This window comes from Periplaneta americana, chromosome 13, assembly GCF_040183065.1.
Source record: "Periplaneta americana isolate PAMFEO1 chromosome 13, P.americana_PAMFEO1_priV1, whole genome shotgun sequence".
Classification (NCBI taxonomy): Eukaryota; Metazoa; Arthropoda; class Insecta; order Blattodea; family Blattidae; genus Periplaneta; species Periplaneta americana.
Window position 1 is genome coordinate 51,255,850 of NC_091129.1, and position 23,336 is coordinate 51,279,185.

The following is a 23,336-nucleotide window of genomic DNA, read 5'->3' on the forward strand; positions in this document are numbered from 1 at the left end:
TAAAATATAAAATTACTATTTACACAGATATTTCATTTCTTATTACATACAACAAAAATTGCAAAATGAATGTACTAAACACTTTCTTCCTGTGCAGGATGAGATAAGCTTTCTAGTGCTTCGGAATACTTCTTTCATTACGATCTACGTATGTACAACGGTCCAAAATAAAACCAGAGACGCTAAATATTTGTGTCCTGTCCTCTGGGACGTTTGTCTCTCAATTCAGCATCTCTAATACACTTTCCATTGCCCCGAAAAGCTTCTTCTATCTCGTAGAGGCTCTTTCCTTGAGTCTCTGGCAAGTAGAGGTACATGACAACAGTTCCCATGGCAATCATACCCGTATACATGGCGAACACATTGTGATATCCCATCCAGTTCTTCATACTTGGGAATAACTTAACTACGATAAACCACAGAACAGCTCCCATGAACATAGTCTCGCTGCAAGCCGGACCTCTTATCTTAAGGGGGAACACTTCTCCTATCATGGCGTACGGGAGAGGCAGGAAACCGATAGTACAGAAGACGATGAAGATGATAAGAGGAGTGATCAACAGCCAGGTGTGGGATACACCTTGAGATAAACCGAGTAATCCTGTCAGTATACCCATCGACAATGTCATCCCCACCCCAGAAACGTTGCATAGAAACCGACGTCCAAAACGTTTCGACGCGTAGCTGATGACGAGTGACATCACTAGTCTGATGATTCCAATGATCACAGTGACAATGTAACCATCGAATGTGATTCCAATCTCTTGGACTATGGTGACTCCATAAAGGATAATCACATATATACCAGAAAACTGCTGAAAAAACATGAATGCGTTCATTATAAGTATAGGTTTATAGGCCTCAGGTCTCTTGAGAAAAGTCAGTTTGTCCCTCCAGTTGCTGGAATGTTGTAGCGCACTCTGAGTGGTAATGGTATCCAGCTCCACTTGCAAGCTTTCCGGAAGACTCTGTTTTTGAGGCACTCTTCTGATGAGTCTCATAGACACATCTGCGTCACGTATCCTCCCTCTAGAAGCCAGCCAGACGGGTGTTTCCGGCAGTAGGTACCACGCACTGACGATGGATATCGACGAGAGGAAAGTGCATATTCCAGCTATCAGCCGCCAGTTTTGTTGGAAGACATATCTTAGAATGTAAACTAGAAGAATCCCAAAAGACACACCTGAAAATCAAAATGATTATTGAGCACAAGAAGCTGTTTACTTAGTTTAAAATTATTATACTCTTTAATATTTTGTTAGAAAAAATATGTTTATAATATACGTCAATCCATTGTTCTTACATATTTTGAAAAGCTGTTTTGTATTTTTTAAATAAAATCGCGAATGTTACAATAAATTACAGTAAATGAGACAATAGCAAAAAGATTTACTAGTACAAGAATTTCTCATTTACGGGAAACATGTATTGTGAACTTTATTCACTCACCTAAGGAACCCCAAGTGATCACTAAACCACGCAATTTCTTGTCCAACACCTCGCTGACATACACTGCGGACGGTGAGCCTGTGCATCCTGAAGACAATCCAGTCAGCAGTCGACCCACATACACCTGAAAAAGGAACCAATTGTGGCGGTGCGAAGCCGAGGCAATGATGAGCCACCCGAGCACTGAAGGGATGTTCACCATTATGAGGGTCACCCGGCGACCCAGGCGGTCTAGCAGTGGTCCCTCTAGGATACACCCCACTGGCATGCTCACAGAGATCAGTGATGCTGCGAGAATGGCATAGTTTTCATATACATTAGAATTAAGATATAGTATACACAAAAATTATTCAAGGAAACTACCTGTTTGATATTACTATTAAATTGCAATTCTACCGATCATATTTTTTTCAATAATTCATTCTTTTCTGTCTGCAGTGCATAAAATCTACAAACTTACCTCATTCGTTACTCTGACCGAAACAAATATGTTTGTCAGTCTAAAGTTCTCACGATTTTTGAAGAAAGGACACCTTCCAGGTTTTCTCCAGCAAGTTACTGTGATATCTGACTAATTCTGGTCTATAAAGAATTTATGAAGCGGAAATAATATTGAGACTAGAATCATACTTTATGCCTTTATTTATAGTGAAGAATTGTTGAATTAAAGAAAGTTCTGTTCTTTTGGTATTTGTTATTTTTGTTGTTTTCTACAAAAATGCCCTATGAACGGAATATTTTAGTCGTATGAAGAAAATTAACTTATACTATGTAGTTTGTATGTGATATTGTGGAATATTCTGCTTCCAATAATAAAGTAGACATTAACTGTTTACAAGGTTAGCCTACATTATAGAACAAGATATAAAAAAATCCTAGACCAAGGCAAAGGCATTTCGCACCACCTCATATGAAGCATTATGCGTTGTTACTGGACTCACTCCCATTTTGTTCAAGATAGAAGAAATAGTAAACTTGTACCTTGCAAAAACAAGACATAAGTATGATGGTCTAAATCTTGACTACATAATACAGTACAAGAACTGGACACAGCCTGCAGAACTCATCGACATGAAAGAAAAAAAAAAAAAAAATACAAAATATATGTATGAAACATACACGGACGGCAGTAAAAGTGAGCGTGGAGTTAGAGCAGGAGTAGCAATATTTCAGAGTAATGAACTAATCCAACAACTAAGATTCAGATTAGATAATAAATGTTCAAACAACCAAGCTGAACAACTTGCTATCATGAAAGCGTTAGACAATAAAAAACGACTAAGAACAATAGGTGAAAGACCGTTAGACGAAAGACGAATAACCATCTACACTGTCAGTAAAATTACTCTGGACTCTCTAAGGAAAGGAAGCAACCACAACAATCTAATTGAAGGCATCCGAACGAATCTACGGCTGGTGGAGAACGACAAATGGCTAGTGGACTTCAGATGGGTCAAGGCTCATGTGGGGAACTACGGTAACGAACTGGCAGATCGTCTAGCGAAGCAGGCAGCGAGTGACGTCGATCTACAGATCTGTTACGACAAGGTGAAGTAAGGAACCAGCTGGCGGTCATATCCAAAGGAAAATGGGACGTGAATGGTCAACTACTTCCAAAGGTACTCTAACGAAGGCGTTCTTCCCTAGTGTTCAAGATAAATTGAAATTGAAAATAGAGGTAACTCCAAACTTGACGACTCTGTTGACCAAACACGGAAGACTCAACGCATATTTTCATCGCTTTAAGATCAAGAATAGTACGACATGTGTCTGTGGGGATGGGGATCAGATAGTGGATCACATTATTTATGACTGTACGAAATTAGGAAAGGAAAGAGGAACACTAATCCAATCTATACATAAATGTGGTGGGAAGTGGCCTTTGGACAAGAGAAAATTAATGAAAAGTTATATAAAATATTTTATAAAGTTTGCAAATAGTATAGACTTTGAACAACTACAATAGGCTGGCTAGTATTTAAGGATAAGCTATTTGGGAAGGTAAAACGGTTAAAAGTCAGAATTAAGTGATAAGGGTCCAAAATAAGTTACTTATGTTCTGTAAATAAGCTAGAATATTAGAGGATATAATTTATTTGAAAATAGGCTCATCAAAAATATAGTAAATATGTAAATACTGTAAATAGTTAAATGCTAGAATATGTAAATAGGTTCTAGTACTCCATAGGTTAGGAATAAGAAAATAAGTTAGACTAAGAAATAACAATATTATCTTGGCAGTTACACATAGTAGATGAACTACACTAATCCATATTTCATCTAGAACAGCAACACCATAATATATAATGTAAATGGATTATGTACTTGAAGGTAAACCTAGGCATGTAGTATTACTTCTCATTTGTAATGGAACATGCTGCTCAAAAAAGGTACATACATACATACATACATACATACATACATACATACATACATACATACATACATACATACATACATACATACATACATACATACATACACACACACTTACAGTTTTATGTTCAACTATGTAAGCAAGTTTTAATCCTGGCTGAGTGTAAGAGAAGGCCTTACGGCCTTAACTCTGCCAGGTTAAATAAAGCCATTATTATTATTATTATTATTATTATTATTATTATTATTATTATTATTATTGTTATTATTATTACATACATACGTACATACATACATACATACACATACATACATATTTCATTATAAAATATAATTATTGCAAAATGTGACATTTTAAGGGTGTTTAAATCGCCAATACAAGTAAAAATCTTAATGCATAATAGACAAAGATGAATTTGGGAATAATGTAGTCCATGTGTTTTCCAGTTGTTGTGATTCTTCAACTCTAAACCACAAACTTTCAACTTCTTTAATATAACATATATCAAAATATGATTAATTATTAGTCAGTCAATATGGCTTAACAATTGCATTACATATGAAAGAAAAACATATGAGAAAAAATATTGATGTGTTACATCCTATTTAATCTTGATACAAACGTTTTCGCCCCTAATGGGGCATCTTCAGGTACAAATATAAGTATCATCTAAAATCAATTACAATACAAGCTTTACATTTGAAACAGCCTTGACTGGAATAAAATATGACATAGTGACAATATTATCTATACCAACATTAACTGTCCTGTCGAAATATTAAAAACAAATTTATTTTAAAAACAATGTGAATGTGCTTAGCTATACGAAGTAGATCCCTTGTATGGTATCTCAATATATATATATATATATATATATATATATATATATATATATATATATATATCAAAGATTTCGTAGACCGACGCAAAGGAACAAAGGTATGAGAATTTAAAAAATGAACACTTGATTAAAAATTACAAATTCCAACCGATTCTTCTAATTACTATAAAAGTATTAAATTCATATTTCTGCATACATACTGTATCTATCGAAAGGTTCATGGTTGGAAGGAAAGAAACAAATTTGTTAGTATACATGAAATTGCAAAGACGTATGTTTGAGCTGTATAAAACACGATTTCTCCTTTGTTACGGTAACGTTAATGAAACCTGTAAATTCCTCAAAATTCCAGAAATTTCTCCCGAAAGCGTTTAATTCATGCGTCCACACAGTTTTATAATGTGGGAAGTTCCAGGGTTCGATGCAACAAAACAAAACTTTTGTTAGTAGTGTTTGCGCGAGAGTCTATAAAATCATACGTTAATAAAATCTTTAATTTCAGTCGGATTCATCCAATTCTTAAACGAAATATCAAAATTTAGATTTCGTGTGATTCACAAACAGTTTTCGTACCAAATTAATGTTCGTAACATGCGACTGGGACAAAGCGAGACACTTTTGTTCCAAATGTTTTGTCCCACATTTCTGTTCGTTCTACAAGTTAGTTAGAATATAACGACAAGCTATGGGCCTATGTTATCGTTACAGCATTCTCAGCACTCATACAACATTACCACTTGAAAATACAGTGCTTGTTGTCGTTGCTATAACATTACAAATCAATCGGTCTCTAAATTGGAAGTGTGAATTACAAAATTATCTGTAAATCGACTACATCTAAAAGGGGGAAACCCTATCTCATTTACAAAGGGTTCTTATACACAAAACAAAATATAGGGAAGGAGATGTTAAAACTGATTGCATATGTGAGAAGAGAGAACAGTGTTCAGCTCGATTACATTTGGCTATAGGTACCTTATAGTTACTGTATGAAAAAGAGCATACACATGCTCCAGACTGAGGTAAATACAAGGCCATGAAAGTCGTTTCATACATTAGGGAAGGAGCTACATCATGAAGTGAAAGTACGACGTCATTAATAAATCGACAGGTATCTTCCACATCAAGTGAAGCTTCCCAAGGTAGGAACCATGCGTCGTATCGTACGAGTACCGCAAGCACATTTACCGCCCAACTCAAAGACGCTGCAGGATTTCTAAGATATTCCATAGCCTATAGGTTTTAATTTGACACAGATGGTCGCGAATGACTTCTACAGTTTGGCAATAGAAGCAAGTTGGCCGTATTTTCAATAAGGGACAAGATGCGAAGATTAAGTCTCTCTTCGTACTGGATATGTGATGGAACTTTAAGATCTGCGCTGATCTTGGAATAATGTGCCAAGTTTATTCTGTGCATGGCAGTTTTGAAGGTCAGTGGTTCCCTTGATTGCGACTTTCTTAAAAGATAAGACATAGTACTTATACAATCATTATTTTAGTTTATTAAAGAAGAGATTGAGGGCATATTTGGTGAAACATACTCCCTTCTTTTGTCCCGTGATTTTGAGCTAGCTGCAATAAACGCTATTAAGGAAGTATTTCGGCATAGGTTCTAGGGTGTCTATTTCATTTCGCAAAGTGAAGGTCTCACTGAAGTGTACATGGAAGAAAATAACTACAACATTCGCTCCCAGTTTCATTCGATAATATCTTTGGCCTTCATTCTGTTCAATGAGATTGATAATGGGCAAGATGTAAGAAATTCATTTGACAAGAAACCGCTGATCATGTTCTGACTCTCATATTTGACCATGTTGAGTCAAACTTCCTCTGTGGCCGGCGTAGAGGGAGGGGTTATCGACCACTTTACTTACTTACGGCTTTAAGAACCCGGAGTTTCATTGTGCTCTCACATAAGCCCGCCATCGATACTTTTATTTTGGTTACAGCTAGCTGGTCTAAATTTATTATCTATATTCGAAGTCAATAACTAGCATGGGCAAGATACAATGTTACAATTAGCTGTTCATTTCAAAGTGTGTCATGACGTCACTCTTGTGAGTCAGCGATTTGAAGTGAGTTTCAGCTTTTATGTCAGAAAAGTTGCCTATTATTCAAGGCTTTCAATCTGAACTTGAGAATGTGTACGGTATAACTTGAACGTCGTAGCAACAGATGGCGGTCTGTACGGCTGTGTGCTACCATAAGCTCTTTCGAACTGTGTTTTGCGCGGGCAAGTCGTACGCAAGATATTTGTTATCATCGGTTGCGTACTGCAACATTCCACAACAAAAATCAAATGATCCGTGTCCATGTTGACCGTCGAAGTTAATGTCAACAAGTACGGAAGTAATCGTCTTAACCCTCTCCCCATATCCCGACAGTATGAAAAAACTCACCTCAGTACGTGTTTCCAAACAGTTCATATTTCTGCCACTACCAGCGTTACCGTACGTATCGGTACGTACTCTTCAGAATGAACGCCGTACTTGCCAGGCAACTTCTCTGGCACATAGATAATACGGCTCTGCGGAAGTGTAGGAAGATTGAATTCTCTAGGCTCATCGGCTAGCCACATGACGGCATACAGCAAGCCATGACACATTTTGAACTGAACACGCAGTATTGTTACTTTATTAGAGCGTGTTTTAATTATTGTTGTACTGGCTATATAAATTGTATAGATTAAGTAAGTTCCAATTCATTGCCTTTTGAAATTATGTGCTCTACGTCATTACTCAAACATTTGAAAAATTAATGTGTGAATAGAGATGTGCTGAAATTTATTCCTAGTTTTCACTATATTATTAATTTTATATAATGACAATCTTATCAATTACAATAAAACCAACGTGTACAAAACTAACTAGCAGTAGCATATTACAAACATAACATATCAATTTAAAATGTATTTTTCCTTGCCTTAAGATTTGCAAATGACAGTATGACTTCATCAAATGACAACTGTGGTGTAATAATATTATATTCCAATGAAATGATAGCAAGACCGTTCAATCTTGGTTCAAGCATTGTTGACCGTAATTTATTTTTAATCACTGAAAGTTTAAAAAAAGAACACTCTGCTTCACAATTGGTTATATGAATTGCCAAATACAATTTCAAAGCAGTAAATGCATTTGGAAATACATCAATCAAATTACTTTCATACATATATTTAGCAATATCTTGGCAACTAACTAAATCTGCACTTTTGATTAATTCATAGAAATGATAAATATCTAGTTTAAAAGACTCATCAGATCCTCATTAATCAATTATGATGATCTATTGTTAGATACAAGTAATGAAAATGGGATACTGTAATGAGTTGTAATGATCCAGATAATGGTATCGAAATTTTTTTACCAAATTTTAAATACGAATATTATAAAGCACACAAATAAAACTACTCAAAAAGTTTCCAGTAAGTTTAAAAAGATTAAACCATGGACTACAAATGGTATAGTTAAATCAATCCGTATGAGAGACAAACTTGCAAGCAAATTAAGAAAAGAATCATTTAATATTATTTTAAAAAACAAATTTAAAAAATTTCGTAACATATTATCTAACGTAATAAAGAGAGCGAAAGCTAATTATTTCTCTATCAAATTAGAAAAATATAGCAATAATTCTAAAATATTTTGGCAAACTGTGCGAGAAGCGGCAATTGTTGAAGTAAATAAAAAAGAAGAATTTACTGAGATTGTTTCTCGAAATGGTTTAATCTTAAGTGATAAAAAATATATTGCAACAGAATTTAACTCGTATTTTACAAACATTGGCTTGGATATTGTATCGTCTATAAAAATAACAATTTCCTTAGCAATGTGACTTCAGTAAATGTTTGTATGTATCTTTACCCCGTAAAAGATGACGAAATAATCAATATATGGCCAAAACGTTAAAAAATAATGTATCACCTGGTCCTGATAACATAAGATCTAAAATACCTAAGATGGTTATGAATTATATTGCCAAACGTCTAACTCATATTTTTAATTTATGTTTTCTAAATGGCAGAATTCCAAATAAATTTAAAAATGCAATTGTGAAACCTATTTTTAAAACAGGAGACAAAAGAAATATGAACAATTATAGACCAATATAATTACTTTCATGTATTTCAAAATTACTAGAAAAATGTATTAAAGTTCGATTAATGAATTACCTTGATAAACATAATATATTAAGTAATAATCAATTTGGTTTTCGAAAAAAAATTCAGTACAGATAATGCAATATATCAAGTTACTAAAAAAATTGTTAGAGAATTTGATCAAGGTAACAAATGTATTGATATTTTCCTGGACATAAGAAAAGTATTTGATACAGTGAAACATGATATTTTAATTGAGAAATTAGACTTATTAGGAATCAAAGATAATGCTTTAAACTTAATAAAATCGTATCATAACGACAGAATTCAAATAACGAAAATTGATAATTATTCAAGCGAACCTTCAATTATTAATATAGGTGTTCCCCAAGACACAGTTCTAGGCCCTATTCTATTTTTAATATATATTAATGACTTATTAAAAATTGACTTACAACAATACAATGGTGTTCACTATTCTTATGCAGATGACACAGTTTTACTTTTTGGTGGAAAAACCTGGTATGATGCATATAATAATTCAAATAATGGATTTAAATGAATAAAAAAATGGTTTGACATAAATTACCTTTCAATCAACGAAAATAAAGCCATAATTATTCCATTCTCATTATCTGAAAAAAATGTAACAAACTCCTACATCTATATTAAGTATTAAATTACATAATTCTGATTGTTGTCTTACACAGTGTAAATGTCCGATTATTGAAGAGTCCTCTGAAGTTAAGTATTTAGGCATAATTTTCGATAATCATTTAAAATGGAACCAACACATTAATTACCTTTGTAATAAATTACGTAAAATAATATATTATTTTGTTTTATTGAGGAATTACTTTTCAATAAGTTTATTACGCACAATATATTTAACTTTATTTGAATCGGTAATTATGTATGGAATTATAGGATGGGGTAGCTCATTTAAACCCAATTTTAATCCACTTTATTTATTACAGAAGAATATAATTAAAATATGTCTTCATAAACCTATTGATTTTCAACTCAAAATTTGTTTTTTAGACTTTAATGTACCTAACGTAAGACAAATTTATTATATTGTATTAATAAAATTCATATATGAAAATCGAAATAATTTTGAATTGTATTCTCATAGTTATGAAATAAAAGGTATGAATTCTTTAAGATTGTTTGAACCAAAATGCAACACTGTTACAGTATTTAATCATAGTAGTAATTTAGGCCCAAGAATATATAACAAATTTATATTTAAATGTCCTAATATTGTCAATTCTAATAGTTCTAGTATTAAATTTAAAAAGTTATGTATGGATTTTATAAAAATTGAAAAATTGTAAATTTAAAATTATATACTATAATTGCATAGTAGACATAAGACAAATTGTATTGTATACTTATTAATTTCAATTCAGGAATCCGCCCCTGAGCACGAGCTCCCCTCTTTCAGGGGCGAGCTAAAGTTTTTTTCTGTATATATTATATGTTATGTTATAATTATTAGCAAAATAATAAATAAATAAATAAATAAATAAATAAATTTACAAAAACCAAGCTCAGGAAATATAGTCGTGGAGTTAAATTTATTAGTTGAAAATAACTTGCAATTGTAACAATACAGGTAACAATAGGCCTACACTTTCCCAGTAAATGGTGAATATATAGCCTAAACCAAATCCTTTCAACACTATCTCTATTCCGAAGTTTACGAATGAACAAGCTATCTGAAAAATGCAGATTTTGTGATAATTTGCATTTGTTTGGTTGCAGGGTACTTTCCCGAATCGGAACACTTCTGGAAATACTGAGATCCAAACTGAATAGATTGCTCTCTAAAGTCGTTCTTAATCCATTCAGGTAAAAAACCAGAAGGAAAATTTGCAGTAAGCCTAGGAGTAGGACTCTCATTAGCAGCGGCAATTGCAGAGTTGCAACTAGACTCAACATCACACTTAGCCTCATTGTTGTATACTGAACTATAATCTGCAACATAAGCAGGACAAGTAAAATTTGGCTTGTGTGACCATCTATTTATTACTTAACTTATTATTTATGAATATTCCGTACAATGTGATTAAAATTTAATCCTGTTAAGAAACATACAAACTTTTGAAAATAACAATAAGACACAAGATACAATCATTTCCAGGAAGCCAATAAACTATAGTTTTCCGAGATTCTTAATAAGAAGTACACTTATTACCTGTAGAAAGAGACGTTTATTCCAGCTCACCAATAATAATTTCTTCAGAAGGTGAATTATTTGTAGACTTCCTCTTAAAGAACGAATATATTTTTGGCAACTTTCCTATTTGTTCCAACCTTTATTCTTTTAATTTCGGGTTTTCGGCACCACTAGCATATTTTCTGAACATCATCCCAAGAACCACGAATTTGTAAGTGCCCAACAAGGATGCCAATCTTTCAGCGCGACAGAGTCGCATTATTGCTTAAATTTCCCACTCTCCTGCAAACACCCGCCGGTACGCTTTCTGCTTGGCGATGAGTGAGTAATCGTTATCTCCTCGTATGTAAATATTCATACGTGCACGAAGGCGGAGATGGGGACTTTTAATATTGGGGGTCCTGAGCTGCAGCCTCTTTAGCCCCCCCCCCCTTAATGCAACTCTGCCTCAGTATCATCTCCTATTCTGACAACAACGTCATATCATCAGCAAATCTTATTCAGTTCATTCGTCTAACTCCTGCTATTACCCCTCCCTAGCATAGCATTCGAATAACCACTAAGAACGTCGCAACTCTTACGATGCTATTAAAATGTGTTATCAAAACAATGCAGGTTGCTGCAATGGATATCGAATAAATGTGAAAGCCAATAGGTAACAGTGTAACTATTTAACTTGTGCACCCACCTATCCATGAGGTTTGCTCGTCGGACACGGGAGGCTCGTGATGAGCTGTCTGCATGGCTGGCAGTGCCACGGCAGAAAACCCGATTGTGAGTCCAGTGGCAATATTCCCCAAGTTGGCCACCGCACCGATCAACAGTTGCTGAAAAAATTAGCGAGCAATTCCTAGATCCAAACTGAACACTTAAGACTTCATTTAGAGTATCTGTAAATCAACCAATGTCGGAATTATTGAAAAAATTACACTCCTGTCTCTCCTTCGTGTGTTACTTGCCTTGCTGTCAAATTCTTGTGTAATTATTGTCCTGCTAGAAACAAAGCATATTCCTGCTCTTGATCACAACATTCACGGATTTCTCAAACACAATTTTTTTTCTTACAAATATTCACCGTAAACCCTTTTCAATGGGATTTGTACATTACCTGAATAACTCGCGAATTTTTTTATCTGTTTCTGATAACTGTCTTCCAAATATTGGATTAGTGCATAAGTTTGTAGCCTTTTTTGTACTTTCATTCATTTAATAGTACTATAGTAACACATTAACACCATAATATTGTACTCACAATCCTCACTTACTCAGTGGATAATGTACTCGCCTTCAGTGTCAATGACCTTCTACCAGTGTTATAGTAGGAGTTCGATGCCACGCCTGTAGAACTGCTATGATTTTGAGTTGAAGAAAACAGTGAGCCTAGTATCATGAGCTTCTTCATCAGGAAAGACTTGTGCCTGGATGTGATTAGAGAGAGAGCACTTGCAACGCGATGTAGTATACAGAGTCCGTCAAAAATGTATACAATCTTTAAGAAACGAAAACTATTTATTATGTGTTTGTTTTACATTTAAACACTGATCACACATGTAGTACCGTAGTTTTCCCTAACTATGGTCCACATTTTTCACATTTTTCTTTGTATATTCAGTACTATTCATTCAGATTAAGTGAAATTTTGGCTTCGGACTCTTGTAAGTTTATATTAAATAAATATTGACATATGTGTTTGAAATTATTTAATTACAAGTGTTAAAAAAAAATAATAAGCATTGGTACATAGTTGTATTCTGAGTTGCCCAACTATGGTCCACTCATATATTCATGCTTGAAAGCATGAATGGTCTATAAGCTGGAGCTCTAATCATTCGTAAATCAATACATTGAGTTTCTAATTTAAGGGTAGAAACATAATCTAGCACAGAAATATTAAAAATAAATGAAAAGTACATGGATTCTTTCCATTGGTACACATTACATAAACACTCAATACACAAGTGAAATCTGAAAGTCATTTTTCTGCAATAATGAAGACCTACACTCACCGGCAAAAAAACCTGGCCATCTGAAGTTTCTAATGCTTTTAAGAGGTGAAAATCAGAAAATTCTTTATGAAATGAAGAAAACATTGCTTCCCAGAAAAAAAAAACTTATTCATTATCATTTGCGCTATTATTTTCAACGCCAAACAATGGATATAATTAAAAGGTGTAAAAACTTACAAATTATATCAATTTTCTTCCAAATATTCAACTGATTTTGTGGCCACCCAGATGTTGGTAATAGCGGGTATTGCCTCCCCGTGACTGTATGACTGTTACCATTCGCCGATTCAACCCTTCGATCAGATTCTGAATGTCAGTCTGGTCGATTCTATTCCATTCTTTACTTAGAACATTTCGAAGCTGCTGTAAGTTGCTGTGAGGAGTTAGACGACTTCTAACTCGCTTCCTTAGCATGTCCCACACATGTTCAATAGGGTTTATATCAGGACTTCTTGCTGGCCATGTCATCCTATTCAATCCAACGTCGTGAAGGAACTCATCCACGATTCTTGTAGCACGAGGGCAAGCATTGTCACGCATTAACAAGAACCTTCCAGCAATAAGTGGGGCATATGGTACCACATGTTAAATTAGACCTCCTTCGATGTATCTTGGAGCAGTCAAAGCACCTCCATTAATGAATAAATATAAGTAACTACCATATAACTATGTGCCTTTAGCATTAATTTAAAAGATTTCGTCTTCTTTTCCATATCTACTCACTGTCTGTAAATATGGAGAGAACACCGGAAACATCATAATCTGTATCCAATTCAATTTCATCGCTCTCATAGTCACTTACAGAGATGGTTGTTTTCCTTCTACCCTGAATTTTTCGTTTTACCGAACCATCATTCGTGCTAATACCATTGATGCTGGAACAGCCTCTTTCTTTGTTTACTTGACTATAATGTTAAATGGTGTTTTAGAATATACTGAGATACCGTATTTGCAGAAGTAAATAATCACATTGATCACATTTTATTGAAACACATATTTCAAAATAAAATACAACTATGGTCCACGAAAAATTGTGGTACATAGTTGAGGACTGACTTCTAGCCTTGAGGTTAAACATTTTTCACGCAGTCCTTAACCTCTGCTAGTGTATTAATTACGTTAAAGTAAACACTATATAGCCAGGTTTAATTGTACAAAGAATCATATATCCATAACGTACCAGTTCTACAGAGAAGAGCTTAATAAAACAGACAAACACAAACTGAATGATTTCGTGTCTTCACGCATTCAATAGAACAATGCACACTGACCTTGTTAAGCATCCATATCATTGCCACGTGCAATGGTAGATAGAGGCATCTATGGGGAACATAATTCCATCACAGTGGCGCCTTAAATGGCAAACACGGAACTCTTGGGGGACTAAGTACATAATGCGTTTTGGACCATTGTTGGGTGCTTGGACCATAGTTATGGGAAATTACGGTACTGTCTTCAGTTAAGCACATAGTTACTTTAGTTGTTCAAAATGTTCGCCATTGGTGGCCAGTCACATAACGTAACGACGAGCGGTCGCCACAGGTACGTTGGTCAATACTTCAATGAAGATCGCTGCACATGTCGCTGTAATCTCCTGGCGAAGGGCCTCCAGCGTGCGCGCTTACTTCGATAGACTTGATCTTTCCCAGATCCCCACAAGTAAAAATCTGCAGGGGTTAATTCTAGCGACCGTAGGGGGAATTCAAAGAGCCCTCTTCGTCCAATTCAATGTCCCTGCAGATTGTCATCCAGGAAAGCTCATATGGCTAGGTGGTAGTGTGGTGGCGCCCTGTCCTTTTGGTAGAATACCTCATCATCAGCTCCATAAAGCGCACGTACGCCTGGTAAAATACGTAGATGTTTGTAACTTTTCGAAGTAAACTTCTCCAGTCACAGTACCATCAAAGAAAAAGGATCCTACTAAGCCCCTAGATGACAGTTCACACAACAGATGAACTCGTGGTAGATTGACCGCCTTATCCATATGAACATGCGGATCTTTCGGTGTCCAATACACGCAGTTATGCCGATTCACTGTTCCATTAAGTTTAAACTGGGCCTCATCAGATCACACTACCTTCGTCACAAATTGTTCGTCTTCAGTTACCATTCGCTGATACCATCCGCAACATTGTATTCGATGATCAGGATCGTCATCATTAATTGCGTGCAGTAATCGTGGGATGTAAACGTTTCACTTAACAGCTTTCAGACTTCGTCGTACACTTATACTGCTAATCCCCACTTCACGTGCACATTGCGTAGCGGACATTTGTGGAGAAGTACCAAACCTTTTCAACACGAGAGCCGACGAAGCAGGACTTATAACTATACGCGGTCTTCCCGAGCTTCCTTTGTGAATATCACAAATCGTTTCATGCGCCTCAAACTTGCCAATAATGCGTTTAATTTTTAGAGGATTGGGGGTTTTGTTTCGTACCACCGCCTCCACTGACGCTGCACTTCAACGGCATTATCAAACGTCATAAACCACTTCAGAATGCATTTCGCTTCTCGAACGTAAAGCGTTCTCCAGCCATTTTGTTTTCTCACTATCATGATGAAAGTACCGACATCTATCGAGCGAAGGAAGATACTACAACATACTCGTGATTCAAATCATTTGACAATGTCAATATCCCGATACAGTCCGTTTTTGGCGGACTCTGTATATGTGATCAGAGACTGTATCAGACTCGCATACGTGATCGCTAACTACCGACTAACGCAGCTCACGCAGCGGCGCCAATACAGTATTAAATAAATGAATCAGAACAATATGCGTAATGTCATTACCCGCGTCCATTGGAGTTTTTTTTTAATTCGTTACATTTCGTTACATTCTTTACCAAGTGATTAAATTAATGATTTTCGTTATCAGTAGATACAATAAATATTCTTCAACAGAAGATTGTGTTTAACTGGTCAAAATGAATGTGGAATCCAGTTGCTTCGTGAAACAGAAATAACACTTGACGACAATGTAAATTAGTTCCTTTTCCTTCGAAAATATCAAAGGAAGCCAATTCCTTGTCCCCTCTGTTTATATTAAGAACTGTAATTCCATGAAGCAAATGTGTTCTTTTAGTATTCAGCAGTAGTTTGTATTGATATATTGGAACGTTTCCCGTAGATACGAAATTTTATATATGGAAACATTGCCAGGTTTGATTCAACTCAACTTTTTAATGAACACTAATTGAATCGCTGATTGCAAAATCACCCGAAGTCACATTTTGACCAAAAATGAGTTAGCCTATAGTCGCTACCTTGCATATAGTAGAAAAACAACCGATGTGATAATAATAGAGTGAAGAAAGAGGGTCAATAAGGGGGTTTAAAGTCATAACAACGTATCTACAGAATTGGCAATTTGACGTATCTACATCATTACTGACTTGGGGAACCAATGTATTTAATGACAAAACCGTTACGGAAATAGTATGCTGCGTATCTATAAATGCACGTGATTATTTAATGTCACAACAACGTAACACCTTATACGTTAATTTGGCTCCATATATTACATATATTATTTTAATGTACCGAAGTATTTCCATGCAGATATTCTGCTTCATCAGACGATTACTCTTTCATCGTCCATATGATCTTCGAGGTCTGCCCTTGTGGTCCTTCAAAAAAGGCAGAAGAAAAATATATAATTCAAACGAATTGCATATCACTCTATAGCTGAAAATCTCAGAGTTTGGAAATGCCACATGACAATCGCCTTTCACGTTTTCTCTCAGTAAGTTACTGACATTTTATGAAATATATTACCGTATTCGTCTACTGACTTCCCACTCTACTCTCAACAACAAAAGAGGGATTTAAAGCACAATGAACGTGGTGTTTCCCGCCATCTTTTCCCTGGAGCCGCCCCTGTAACCCAGCCAGGGCCCACCCGAATTCTAACAGAGGACCGAATCTTTTCAATCTTTCTTAATAATTTTGCCGACACCCAGTCTGCACATTTGAATGATCACGTACTGTACGTCGTACACCAATAATATAACTCTGACGTCACAATTTTAAACTTATTTTCCAAGTAAGTATGACGAATTTTCATGGGTTCGTGATCACTTTCATTGCGATATTGAAAGTAACAAACTTTCATTGAGTGAAAGAGAACAGTTAATTGAACTCTCGAATGAGACTGGTGGTTTAGAGATTATAATTCAGTTTGCTTCTACGTATCTGTATGAGAAAGGGTTTTCATCACTAACTCTAATAAAAACAAAGTACCGAAATCGACTTGATGTATGTGACGATCTCCGACTTAAGCTTACCAACATACGTCCAAAGGTAGAAAAACTGTGCAGGTTTATCCATCTCATTAATATGAGTACCAACATTTATTTATTTATTTATTTATTTTTATTTTTATTTAATTATTTAATTTAGTTAATAAGTGAAAGATTATCCAAACTCTAATAGCCTTGAATTATTAAAGAAAGAAAAATAAATTTTCTTCTATTAACATTAACTTAATTAGTTAATACTAATATAACATTAATTTAATTAAATTAATTTTAATTAATTGATCCTATTTTAAAATATAAGTGTATTGATATTAAAATATACTACAAAAATGATAAATTTTCTTTCGAAGGGAACAAAAGTAAGGTGGTTCACGGAAATGTTTCGACTTAAAAAATTGGTCTCCACTTCAAAAAAGGTTGAACGTTGCTCTATGGTGTTGAATGTCAGAACAGCGAATGTGTAGATCTGTTGTTTTGTCTCTGAATGCGTATCATTTATTTTTAGATACGAAATTAAAATAGAGAATATCTGCATCCCTATATTCACTCACTGTTGGCGTAATCCTTGAAATAAAGGATTTTAAAAATAATTGTTATCCCTAGTGCACTCCAAATATACATATTACCGGTACTGTCAGTCATGCAAAGATATTGTTCAATGAACTGGTGCTGAGCAGTCAAAGTGTATTTTAGAGGAATAAAAGTTCTTGATTTCCTGAAAAATGTGTTACTGAAGAAAATTCAGATTCAGTTAATTTCCGCAATGTCTTTTCAACATCAAGGATCAATACTGAAGCCTGAAATGGTAAGATTATATTTATTTATTTATTTATTTATTTATTTATTTATTTTTATATACCGGTGATATTGTTTCATTATAATTGCTTATAAACCAATTTACTTATATAGCGGTTTCAGAATAAGAAGGCATACGGCCTAAGCCAATTGAGTACTAGCAGCCGTACGACGTTGTCACACGGTGCACGAGACGTGGAGGACAGAGGTCAGAGACAACAAATGACAGAAAATATCAGTTGCAGCTTGCTGCAGCAAGCGAGCGGGTCTAAATCTGTTCCTTCATTGTGTGTAATGTTTGAATATAATTACTCTTACTGAAGTAATTTTCATTCCAATTTTTATTACTTCTTCGCTTCACACATTAGTAGATCTTGGAGTCACTGACTTGCGAAATAAAGTGACAGATATGTAGAAATTTACTTTGCTAATGTCTGAGAAAGAATGTCTTAATTCTATCTCAGATTTCCTTGTACAGCAAAGCTGAATTTATTATTGTTTATTTCTCCAGACGAAAGATGAGATACAGTTTGTTTGTAGGGTCATCCTACGAATCTAGCGATAATAAAACGTAAACATATCTGTAGATACGTAATTAATATTGATATTGAAGTTGAAAAGTATTTTATTTTTCCTCTGTTAAATGAAGCCTATATAATTTAATTTAATTCTCTAGCTGATACATACTTAGGGGTCCAGGGTTCTATATTCTGGTTACGAATCTGGCTATAATGCAACGTAATCATAATGTGTTTCATATATAATTCAGTACTCATAATGAAACTGTAGATTATTTTATTTTTCTCCACTAAGCCTATCTAATTTTACTTTATTATCTAATTTTTACATATATAGAGGTCCAGAGTTCCATATTCTGGTTAAGAATCCGGGTATAAGAATATAAGCACATCTGTTAATATGTAGGCCTAATTCAGTACTCATATTGAAATTGAAGATTACTTTCTTTTAATTTGTTAAATCAAGTCCATCTAATTTAATTTAATCCTCAAGCTTATATCTACCTAGAGGTCCAGGATTCTATGTTCTATCACTCTGACCTATGGCAATATCAACCTACGAGTGAAAGTAATTATACAGAAGTGAGAGAAGTCAGAAGTCATTCTGACAGTCAGAAGTCTCTGTAAAATTGAAAAAAAAAAAAAAAAAACAATTATTTTACTCAAAATTTGTGGATACCACCCAAAGAACGACCAAAATAGAAGAATATAGTGCAACTTGTTTTTCTGCGGAGACTGCAACGAGAAATGTGCCAAGAACCAACAAGGTCCAAGCGAACATATTATCATGTCATCATTTTTGCTAGAACACTTCAACACCAAGTGTTATTGTGGCTAAGGAATTCATTCATGGTCTTCAAAATCACAGCTTTTCCTTGAAAATAGACCACAAGAGAAAATCAGCGCTACAAACAAAAGAAGCCTACGCAGATGGAAGAGTACGAATTTGTGCAAAGAAACTGGGAGACATTAGAAAATGTATTTAATATGTCCCTGATGATGAATCATCATCTTTCTGGAGTGAAATAGTGGCATGGCCAACAGCTGTGGTGTAATGTGTTAAAATATATATTTCGTTTAATATCAATTTTGCAGTGTGTGCATCCTAAGGTTTTTGAACAGAAAATAATGCTTCTGTTAATGTTCAGTTGGAAGAAAAATTCATATAATAAATAATAAAATAATGTGGAAAATATTAAAACAATACCAATACCCACACAATTGCAACTTCATTCAGAAAACTAAAGTACAAAATTGCATACAAAACAAATAATACAACATATTTCTATATTGCTTAAATAACCACACTAAACATTCAAATAAATATAATTCAACTGGAGTTTACAAATTAAAATGCAATAGTTGCCCACATTTTTACATAGGACAGACAGGAAGATCCTTTCATACAAGATATAATGAACATATTAAAGCTATAACCAAACCTTACATCACATCAAATTATGCAGATCACATTATCAACAATAATCATGACTACAATAATATAGAAACAGATATGGAAATTTTACACATCACACCAAAAAGTTCACAGTTAAACATCCTAGAAATATATAAGAATACAATAGCACACCCGCAATATATACTTAACACACAACTACAGTTCGATACGCACACATTATTTGACATAATACATCATAACATACAAACAGCCAACCCCCACCATAGGAGCAACACACCCCCACCCCCACCTCGACAACTGCACATCGCAGAGTCAAGATCACCAGTGGTTCAAGAGACACTGAAGACGACGACACTTAGCGTCGAAACGGGCCGTCTGTCGAAGGTAAATACCTTTTTTTAACAATTTTAACACTTTTAACGTATGATAAAGTAAATTTTATGTTTTTAAAACAAAGAAAGTGTAGTGTTAATACAATGGAATTGCTTACCAACCAATTTTCTATGAAGTTCATTTATAATTTAAAGAATCTGAATATATATTTTTAGATCAAATACCATTTTTTTAGAACTGGTTGCGAAAACAACCTAAGTCCACGTAACAAATATATATATTTTTTTTTTAAATTTGCAATTCCATTTTTAATTTCATCTTCTGGGATATTATGTGAAACAATGCATTCTACAATCAGTTGATTTTCTAACTTTTTACATCAATATAATGTATATATATATATATATATATATATATATATATATATATATATATAATATAATGTATATGGCTATACCCTAATATGTCTTCAAGTTTTCTGAGAATTTGTATTCTGTGACTTTGGCTGTTTTTGAAATCTTCGATTCAATTATACATTTGATGTAGGCCTACTGCAGTATCCGATACGAAATGCAGAGACGTTCTGTCCGTGTGCATTTTTATTATTCGGTGTGCACACAATGCAACACAAGTACACATTCCCTTCAGGAAGCTGCAGTTATAATAATCTTGTACTTAGATGTTGAGCATCATTATATTAAAAGGGTGTAATATTTACATTTACAATATATCTAGATTACCAATCTTACTTTCATACATAAAAATATTAATAATTATACTGCCATCTACTTTTGATTACGAATAGTGCTAATGCTGTCACTAGAATAATGAGAATCGTTCGCGGACAAGAGCTGGGGCTGTGCTGTAAACGAATATACAATAACCTGTATTCTGAAATGTAGGGAGTCCGGTTTGAAGACCGAGAGCAGAGACTTCCATTCCTTCTTCGGTAATCACATATCAGACATTTGATAGGAGTTCTAGCACAAAGATGCTTCACTTTACATTTCTTGTTAGTATATCTTAAATTCATTAATATAAAATAAAATTCTTTTGTATGAGACTGGGTTATTTATAGAGGTCCTACCACAGCATTGTCAAATGATATTTTCTCAACTCAGAACTTGGATTCGAACTTTAGACCTTAGACATGTAACATTTATCGACAAAGCGATTCTTTTACAAATGTTCGTTCGTGCATCATTTCTCTACGTAATTGAAAGAACCTTAACAATATACTAATCACTAAGCTACAAAAGATTAAACATTGTGATGACTTCGTATTGCAACATTATGCAAAATAAAAAAAAAAACATTAGTAGTGATTTCTAGATTTCTCGAGATATGCAGATGATAGATCGCTTTGGTAATAGGTATAGGTACTAACCTTGCGACGAGACATTCCGGAGAGGACTGTTGCTGCTAGCAGCCAGACTGACTGTAACAGCCTCACAAAGCAAGTTAATCTCAAAGCACACAACTCAAGCTGTGACATAATAAACGTGAGTAATCGTATTCAGAAGTGAATGAAAATATAACAATACAAGACAGGAACTACAAGAAAGAAACCAATTCCATTGAACATGAGTTGGTAAGATTTTCCGCATTACTGCAGTAGTTTTATTCCATATTCAAATGAAGTACGTGTGTTTAAAAAGAGTTGTTTCCGTCTATAAGTACAGAGTAATTGAAATATATACCTGCCGCATATATGATACAGCCTATGCGTCCTGAAAAAAATGATACTACAATGGCCCGTATTCTAGTTACACGTTCTTCCCTGCTCTACACACCGTGAGTTCTTTCTCTATTTCTTTATTTTATTATTTCTTCTGTTGTTCTTTATTATTTATTTTTTCCATTTCTTCATTTCTCTATTTCTTCTTTCCTTTTTCGTGTTTTCTATCTTTCTCCATTTCTTCATTTTTCTGTATTTTATGTAGACTATACTTTCTTTCTTCATTCTTGATTGTTCTATTCTATACTGTCTTTTTTCCTTTCTGTATATTTTTATTTCTGTGATTGTTTCCTTTTTGTTGCTTCTTTCCTTTCTCCACTTCTTGATTGTATTATCTCTTCTTTTCTTGTTCAATTTTGCTCTCTTTGTACATTTCCTGATTTCTCTATTTCTTCTTTTCTTTCTGGGTGTTTATCTTCTCACCCCGTGCCTTGATTTCTTTATTTAATCTTCTCGTATTGGTGTATCCTTTCTTTCTCCATTTCTTAATCGCTCTATTTATTTTTTCCCACCTTTCGCTTTCTTTCTACACTTTCTGATTTTTCTAATTCTTCTTTCATTTCTTCATTTTTCCTTTATTTGCACATTTTTCAATTATTTATTTCTTGCATTGTTTTCTTTAAGTTTCCCTTTCTTTCTCCACGTTTTAATTTAATATACTGGCTAGTTCGAAAAACAAAGTATTTCGCACTAATCCGCACACCACAGAGGAAATGCAGCTTAATATTTAGAGTGGAATAAGAAGAATTTTAGTTGAAGTGCTTAGAGGAGTGAGTGACAACATAATTATGTTTACGATATCAAGGATATATCAATCAATCAATCAATCAATCAATCAATCAATCAATCAATCAATCAATCAATCAATCAATCAATCAATCAATCAATCAATCAGATAAGGGTGAAGTCAACCAGAGTGAATTGTAATGAGAGGTAAACTAATAATTGTCTCATACCTCCATGACATTTATTCTTCAGTGCACTCATTAGAACCAGGTTAACCGTTAGACATGCGAACTAGCAGTTTGTTTTCTTTCCCCAGTTAAAATGTTCCGTATAATACAAAGTTATTGTTTAAATTATGGCTGTTATATGTGCTCAGCATGGCAGATCAGGTCACCTTAAAAATGTATAACTGTAAATTGTACCTCTACAATACATTCAATATTACAGCATGGGCAAACGCAAGAGCCTGAAGTGTAGGATATGACGCGTTGAATGTCGGTTTTCAACAAGAGTCTAAGTTCACTAAATTGGAAAATTGAGCTAAGTAAAACAAGTGAGGAGAATTTAGAGGGAAGGGTGTACGTCCGTGGC

At 34.3% G+C, this 23,336-nt stretch overlaps 1 protein-coding gene across 2 annotated transcripts; it reads right to left on the reverse strand.

The window, feature by feature from the left end:
- On the reverse strand, nucleotides 1-21,709 carry LOC138711886 (facilitated trehalose transporter Tret1-like). 2 transcript variants are annotated; one of them, XM_069843166.1, is made up of 4 exons: nucleotides 21,669-21,709; nucleotides 11,639-11,777; nucleotides 1,450-1,737; nucleotides 1-1,159 (listed from the first exon to the last, which is right to left on the reverse strand). In XM_069843166.1, exons 1-4 carry the CDS (start codon nucleotides 21,681-21,683, stop codon nucleotides 183-185), a joined length of 1,419 nt encoding a protein of 472 aa, XP_069699267.1. In that variant the 5' UTR covers nucleotides 21,684-21,709; the 3' UTR covers nucleotides 1-182. The 2 variants fall into 2 exon arrangements, with proteins under 2 accessions (XP_069699267.1, XP_069699266.1); XM_069843165.1 differs by having other exon boundaries at nucleotides 1-1,183.
- Between the last annotated feature and the right edge of the window lie 1,627 nt (nucleotides 21,710-23,336).

Excerpts from the sequence above, each read along its gene's own strand:
- LOC138711886 (XM_069843165.1), bottom strand. Across the intron at positions 1,738-11,638 it reads CGAGCAAACCTCATGGATAG|CATCACTGATCTCTGTGAGC; the intron begins GTGGGTGCACAA and ends CCATTCTCGCAG. Across the intron at positions 1,184-1,449 it reads GATCACTTGGGGTTCCTTAG|GTGTGTCTTTTGGGATTCTT; the intron begins GTGAGTGAATAA and ends TTTGATTTTCAG.